This window comes from Nymphaea colorata, chromosome 7 (genome assembly GCF_008831285.2).
Source record: "Nymphaea colorata isolate Beijing-Zhang1983 chromosome 7, ASM883128v2, whole genome shotgun sequence".
Lineage (NCBI taxonomy): Eukaryota > Viridiplantae > Streptophyta > Magnoliopsida > Nymphaeales > Nymphaeaceae > Nymphaea > Nymphaea colorata.
The window spans coordinates 6,359,407-6,367,479 of NC_045144.1; the positions used below are offsets into that span (position 1 = coordinate 6,359,407).

General features: G+C 35.8%; 1 protein-coding gene across 3 annotated transcripts; it reads left to right on the forward strand.

Annotated features, from left to right (window-relative positions):
- The first annotated feature begins 979 nt into the window (after positions 1 to 979).
- LOC116258101 (uncharacterized) lies at positions 980 to 7,961 on the forward strand. 3 transcript variants are annotated; one of them, XM_031635219.2, is made up of 6 exons: positions 987 to 1,144; positions 1,234 to 1,526; positions 1,717 to 1,789; positions 6,024 to 6,075; positions 6,169 to 6,238; positions 7,165 to 7,961. In XM_031635219.2, the coding sequence occupies exons 2-6, from the start codon at positions 1,398 to 1,400 to the stop codon at positions 7,246 to 7,248; spliced, it is 408 nt and encodes a 135-aa protein (XP_031491079.1). In that variant the 5' UTR covers positions 987 to 1,144; positions 1,234 to 1,397; the 3' UTR covers positions 7,249 to 7,961. The 3 variants fall into 3 exon arrangements, with proteins under 3 accessions (XP_031491080.1, XP_031491079.1, XP_031491078.1); XM_031635220.2 differs by having other exon boundaries at positions 980 to 1,526; positions 1,729 to 1,789; XM_031635218.2 differs by having other exon boundaries at positions 992 to 1,526.
- The last annotated feature ends 112 nt before the right edge of the window (positions 7,962 to 8,073 follow it).

Here is an 8,073-nt window from a genome sequence, read left to right on the forward strand (position 1 = left end):
TATAATAAAATATTATATATATATATACATTAATTAAAAAAACCTTATCGGGCTCACCCGGGCCAGCCCACCAGGTCCTTTTTTTTCAAGCACTAGTTAAGTTGAGTACCGACTACCCAGCAGCGATGCGACCTGGTGCCCAACCTTACATATGCTAACTAAACTACAAAAAACGGGAAATGCAAAGCAAGATATTGTAACCAAATTTTGTAGGGGATCTTCATGATTATATACGATGGCATTGTGTAATAATATTGGAATAATGAGATTGTCATAAAAAATTGGTCATTCAAAGCCATGGCGACTTGTGACAATGCATGAGTTAGGCATAGTCTAAATAATATAATTTATGCATTTGAGTTAAAAAAAGTGAATAATTTATTGTGTTCGTCTACATATATTTCTCCCTGTCGGTTTCTAGGATAAATTAAACATATTTGGAGATTTTTATGCAATATTTGGGATGATATCCAACTTGAAAAGAAAAAGGGCAGACTTTTTGCAATTTTGTACTAAATAGAAGCTTGCATTCTAAGTTGGGATGTCAACATATTATGAACATGATGTATACTTTACCATATCTATTATTTCAGTTATATATGTATCTATATATATACACACACATATATATAATTGAAATAATAGAAGTTCGGATTCCAATTCGGATAAAAAAAAATTTGTACAATATCTGAATAGAAAGTCTGACTCATAATCAGAATCTTGAATCCAACTTTGAAACTGAATCCAAACCATTTTATAAATATTGGGTATAAATATTATTTAATCGGATGTCGTTTTTTAAATCTAAATGGCAAATGCAGTTGGAGTTCTAAGAAAGCTGGAGCAATTACGCCAGGTGTGAAAAAAGTACATCTAATTATATCAATTTCATTTAATTTGTGTATACAACAACTCAAGTACTTCACAAATTTTGTACACAAAGCTAATAAAGCTAGAGAGACTACAACCAATGTGAACAAAAAGGAGCTCCAAATCACGTAGTTTCGTTTATTGTGCTTACTTGACAACTTAAGAACTTCAATAAAGGCAAGATGCGCCAAGTCCAGAGAATCAGCAGACGCATGGGGACGATGAAAGCCATTTTAATCTAAATTGTTGATGAATCCCTTTTAATCAGATTAAGGTTGCTGATATCGGTTCTTGTTTTTTCGAAAATTCCTGCGAGAATTTCAAAGGATTTGGTCGTGACATCTTGGTCGTGACATCTTCCAGACATCTCTGAGAGGCGGGCTTACCAGATTGTGGGGATCAAGAAAATCTTGTCCTGGTCTTTCGTTTCATGCAGTTCCCATATATATTTATATGTATAGAAGGAGAGGGAGAGCTGAAGGCATCCCAAGAACCTGAAACACCGGAAACTTCAGAAAAGAAGAGGAATGGGGAAAATGGGAAACCCTCGGGAGGCGGAGGAGCAGCAGCAGGAACAGGAGGATGAGGAGCAGGACGGGCTTTCCGTGCACTCGCCCTGCCACGCTCCACCCTCCTCAGCGTCATCGCTTCCCAAAGTAAGCTAAATTGATCGAAGTTACCCTGTAATTTGTTGCTTCCTAACGTGATTTACTTTCTTGGATGATGCCGTTAATCTGTTCGATTTTGTCTGCTAGTCTTTTCGGGCGTCGAATTTATGTATTGGATCTGGTTCAAGCCCATGATTAAACGTGAATTTCCCTGTCCGTCATTCGGTTAATCTTGTAGGAACTGCCGCAGGTGGAACTGGAGCTGAGGGTCTTAGAAGCCCTAGAATTTTACCCACCCGTCAAATTGCAAGGTGACCTTTCAAAGTTCTCGGAAAATCGTCAATTATTTCTCTCTCTCTCTCTCTCTCTCTCTCTCTCTCTCTCTGTATTCTAAGTGGGTGATTGAAAGGAAAGACTAAGTTGTTGCTTTTATTCTTCTTTTTTTTTGTGGAAATCTTGTCCATCATGTTTTTTTGCTGCTGAGGACTTGGTATTTGTGTATGTATTTATTTATCTTTGGGTTTAATGTTTTAATGGTGAGCAAAGTTAGGTTTTAACGTAATACCCAGTGATCCATGTGGAAAATTAAGAAAGTAAATGGAGCGCTGTGTTTGAATTCTAGTGATCACATGAACTATGACACTTACTAAAAAAGTTGCAGTTGCTGCCTGAGAGGATTGAGAGTCAACACGTGTAATTCTTCAGTGATACCCCGAAGCCATTAAGGATTTCTATTAGATTCTCTTTTTCCCTTGAATTTGCAAATGAATTCAGCTATTTTATTCTGCATGTTGATTGTTATAGATCTGTTTCATCTTGACGAGCATATGTTTTATCTTGAAATTTTCGAGTCATCTGTTGGAATTGGTAATCTTATTTATATTAGCTTACTTATTGTGAAAATTGCTCCTGTATATCCTTTGCTCTGGGCAACAACTCTGAAGGACAAGCATTTGCTGCTCTTTCTGCAAGAAAAAAGTGGAATAAAGAAAGAAGAAAAGGAAGGCATACTTACTATCCACAGGATTGCTTGTTGGCTTCACCTTTGAATTTCAAAATCTTATTTTTCATTCAGAAAAGCGAAGTCTTCTACCGAGGAATCCATGTGGTTAGGTTGTCCTTTTTTTTTGCCAATTAATTATGTTTATTGCTGGGTTGGAGTTTGCAACCATGGTTGCATGCATGATCTGCAGGAAAACTTCGTCAGATGATGTGCCATATTCAAATATTCAAACTCTGCATCAGGTGTAAAGTAGTGTAACGCAGTTGCTTGTAGCCCTATGAATAATGTTATCTTGAGGATGGACTGAATTTAGAAAGATGAACCTTGAGAACAGTTCCAGGACCTATTGTCATGGTATGACCTTGGTTCTTCTTTTGTTTTGGCGGAGGATCATATGTGCATTAATGTTTTTATAGCATGGGAAAATGTTAAATGTGCAATAAAAATTCTATAGGAGGGTGCTGCCCTTAAGTGCATTGATCTGTAGAACTAAATCTGAGATGATGAAACTGATGAAATTTAAGAGATATACAGTTTATTTGTTTCTATAATTAATTATGTTTTATTGTATTATTGAACTTCCTAAGATAATGTCATGTTACAGCTGAAAAGGTGCTTAGAGGCTGAGTAATTTTCCGTCTGAAGTACATTTTTTTCTTTTTTTTAAAACTCTAATTCATATCTTACTTTGGACATCTGTAAAACATGCATGAAAAACTTTTCATACTCATACCTCTTTGTTAATTTATCACCTTTTAAAAGATGAACTTGTTTATGAAATCCTCATGTTAACATATGCAGCTGTGATTTTCATTCATAGCTTTCTTATTGTGCCCTTTATTTTTTAATGCTATTCAAGTTTCGTTATTAGATACTGTAAAAACCGTCGGCACGTAGTAATCTCTTTTGTGATATACATACATATATAAAAAGCGAGAGAGTGAAAGGTATTATTGTACACTTGAGGCAACACACTTTAGTTAAGATATTTATGTTAAGTACTTTTTTTTTCTTATAAAGCTGACCCTGTAGTTGTAACTCCATGCATAAAGAATAAAAACTTGTTAAGAAAACATTTGCAGATTTTATAATCTGAGAAAGCTTAACCTATTTATGTTCAAGTCCTTAAATAAGTTCTACTCATCAAAGAAACAGGTTCTCTTTTTCACTTTTTATTTCTAGGCTTTCAAACGTGGAGATTCACAACTGAACTACTCTGTTAGAGTGCACTTTGCTCGACCACCTCTCTCTCTCTCTCTCTCTCTCTCTATATATATATATATATATATATATATATATATATATATATATATATATATATATATATATATATATATATATATATATATATATATATATATATATATATATATATATATATATATATATATATATATATATATATCATGTCCTGCAATCTATTTGGAATCCAAGGTGTTTTGGCCCAATCTTGTGTCATAGATGTGTTCAGTGTGCTAACAAACCTATAAATAGACCTTTATTTGAAAATTGCTGTTCATTTTTTATCAGCAGTAAATCTTACTATATGATGGATTCTGGTGATTCAGATGCTTATCTTCGATAAGCAAACCATGCAAATAATATTTCTCAAGTCCAGTTTACTGAAAAAAATGAAAAAGTGCACTCATTATTTTAATTTTTTATTTCTTGTGAATGTCTGTCACCATATCATTTGGATTTTGATTGTGATTCTTCAACAATATGATAGATGAATTGATGACTACAGCTAGACTTGATGTCAGAGTATGTGAGAATTGTGCCTTAAACAGGCAAACATTATTCGTTGAGCATTATAAGTTGATGTTTGTGTCTATTTGCATTGGTGGACCATATTTAGTTAGTTTTGTGTTTGTTTGTTACTTGGGATAATCATCACCTGATAGTAACTGCTTTTGCATGCATAAGCATGGTCATTAAAACAAAGCTTTTCCCCATCTGCTCCTTCTCTAACCCTTAAAGGATAGAGAAACAAATCTTCCTTTATGCAGCATTCTCTTGGCACCATGATTTTATTGCAATGGTTTTGAGAACCCCTCTAATGATTTCAATTTTCACCCCTTAATTGGTTTTGGCAGTCATTGTGAGTTTGGCTTATGCTTCAGCCAAACTAATTCAAGTGATCACAGTCTTTATCTCATGCATTCTCTAGTTGTTCTTACATGCAGTCCATTTCATTAAAAAACCTAATTCGTTGGCCAGTCTTGTCAGCATGCCTCTTCCATTCGCCCATAGTCTGTCATTTGAGTTTTAAAAGTTGTGGGCTCTTTTCTTGATGATCAGATACCCCTACAGCCCCGATTTTATTTTCTGCTTCTTCTCTCCATTATGTACTTTTGGTTAAATTGTTTTTTCTTCCATACATACTCTTGAGCATCAATCACAGCAGGATTTATGGTGTTACTTAGTGCGTTCCATTGAGGTAGCTGATTAATTTGTTAAGATTGGAGACAGTTAATGTAGAGCTAAAAGGCAACGTTTCTGATGGAAATAATTGCAGAAACAAGATGAAATCTGGATGTACAAGAAAAAATTGCTAATTTTTTCTACTTCTGAGGCCATGTTATTTGTGAATTGCTTATTTTTTGCTCATTCTTGCTGGAAAGTTGTCACATGGCTCCAGGTACGGCTGCGGATGCGAGTGCAGAGCATTTTTAAAAAACTTGGGTATGAAGATACATGTGTTAGCAACAATAAGATTTTAAGCAAACCAACATATATCTATTTATTGTTTATATTTAGGTTATTAAACAAAAAAAAAAAATCAAAATATACAAAAAAAGGGAGTCTGCCATGTCCAAGCCAACTCCCCTACCTAGACCTGTGTCGAATGGTGTCAACAATAAGGCTGGGTACCAGGCCGGGTACCCAGTACCCAGCTCGATAATTTATTTAATTATTTTTAACATTATTTTATTTAAAAATATATAGTTTATTGTAGTTAATCATTTTTATAGTAATAATAATAATAGTAATAATAATAATAATAATCAGGCTGGGCCCAGACCTGGACTGCGAGCCTGATTTCTTATTGGGCCGGGCCAGCCCGATGTCCATCCCTAGTCAATACTGGTACGGTGCCTTTCTCCTGCAGCATTTGAATTTTGCTATCATTTGTCCTTGTGAATCCAATACATACTACATCTGTGTTTCATATTCATATGCACATGCACCGCTATGAAATCTTCACTTTCTGCTCAAAATGTGAGTGATGTTCAATCACACTTGTTACCCTTCTTGAAAACGTATTAAATTATTAATTGACAGCATTGCAAATGTGCTTCTTAAGGAAATCTGGCTTGTGTATGGGGAAAATAAATGTTTGATCATTGATGTATGCAGCTGATACAGTACTAAAGTTGGTAATAGAAAATGATATATTTTGCATGTATTAGTGCACACATAGTTGTGTGCATAAGAAAGGAGAGAGAGAGTTATTTCCTTTCTGATCATAAGATCTATTTGAGAGAGAGAGAGAGAGGAGAGAGAATTATTTCCTTTCTGATCATAAGATCCATTTGTAGGTATTCATCGCCATTTTGTTATTTTTGGGCTCATGGAGTACCTGAGGAGGAGGTTTGATTTCACAATATCTTATTTATTCTTGTTTATGCTAATATTTTTACGAGAAATTTGTGTTTGTATTTCATTTTTTTTTTTTTTTTATAGCTTGGACCGACATTTCTCACCGGATGAAATTTTGCAGTTGCTTGACCGTTTTTACAATTTAGAAATGTTGGTAAGTAAGAACTAATTCTTTTGCTATTGTTTGTGCATGAGATGTTGTGTATGCTGATCATCGACCAGCGTGAAACTGATGATACTCGGTTTGGGTTTTATTTAAAGAATGCTGTTACCATTGGGTATTTGGTAATAGTGAGTATAACTAATAACATTCTGGGGCTTCTTAGATAATATTCTATTATTTAGGATATGATGATTTGAAGTACTTACTGCAGCCCTGAGGTCAACACTAGAAAATATTCTGGACTTTGCTGTTGGGGGACAACCCAAACCTGAACGACTTTCATGGTTTGGAGTTGACGTCTTTGGACGTGCACTGGCAATGATGTCTTACTTTGTGGTATTGCAAGAATCAACAATGGCTTCTGAATTAGGTTCATTTCAAGGATAATGATGCTTTAAAATCGAAGTGCCTAATGTTCACGGAGCTCATCAGCTCATTGCTACCATCGGTCACGACGACCTTCTTTTCATCTCGTAGAAAGTCATTTTTCTCGGGACAGAGACCTGTTGCCTCCTTATTGGGAAACCCATTTTCCTGTACCTGGAAACCGCAGCATGTTTGACCGATATCTGTCTGCTTCTAACCTTTACAATATCCTAAAAGATATTCCCCTTTCTTGGCCTGTTCTACTGTATATAAGGTTGACATTTGGCTCTATCTGCAACAGAGCATAAGCATTAAGGGATATTTTTTGTCGCTTTTGCTGGTGGCAATTGTATATAATCACCACGGTTGGGCCAACTTTTTTAATTTTAGAACCTGAAGCATGTAATATGCCGCAGAATCTTGCTTACTGTTTTGCCTGCTTCTTCAATCTTTTTATCAAATCCATTGATTCGTGCTTGTACATGCAGGTCTATTATTCATCCTGAACATTTAACGCAATGCCATCATTTCCTTTTCTTTTGAATTTTCAGAAACCAGACGAAGAGGAGATGGAAATTTTGAATCAGGAGGAAGAATTTTCTTTACCCCAAGGCTTTTCTCTCAAGGATGAATAGAGCTGTAAATAGAGCGTGCCGAGGTGCATTTTGTCTGCTCTGTCGTTGACAGGAGGACTGTGATCCTTGAATGTCACTGTAGATAGCAAGATCTCTTCTCTTTTCTTTTCGCTTCATTTCTTTTTCAAGATTAGTATAAAGGTTTGCATGGCTTCCTCGTACTCCGGCCAATGCTCAGGCATTTTGCCTATTTGGTGGTTGGGGTGGTGGCTGGGTAAGTGGCAAGCTTGATTTTGAGTGCTAGAGGCATCAATTTAAGCTGTAAAAAAAGTCATATATACACAAGTTGAAGCACAGTGGAAACTGCATCCTAAGCACCAAAGATAGGTCTTATATCTTAAAGGAGCAAGCGGTTGGATGGGAGTTTTGGCTGGTTGTTGGGCGGTTGCTTAACTGGGCTACCATGGGAGCTATTAACTAAGAACAAAGGAACATAGGGCGAAAGCATGGCGGAAGATTTTCATCCAGCAACCCCAAGTAAATGAAAACTTTCCCATTTTGGGGTCTTAGATTTGCTTAAATTGTCTTATATGACTTTACTTTTTTTTTTTTCCTAATACAACTGTCAAGCTACCGGTCAGAAGTCTCTCTGTGGAAGCCGTATATATGGCGTAGCTAGGCCTTCTTCTTCGTTGATGGGTCTCGTCTAGTTTCAGTGATTTTTATAAAAAGAACAATACTATTATTTATTCACATATTGGTTATTTTGGCCAGTCTCGACCTATACTCTAAACCAGCGCCTCCGATTCAAATCAAATCGGTGGCAGACCGATTTGATTCAGTGGTCGGTTAAGAGTGTGGTGTGTAAGTTCTAAATGCTTTTTA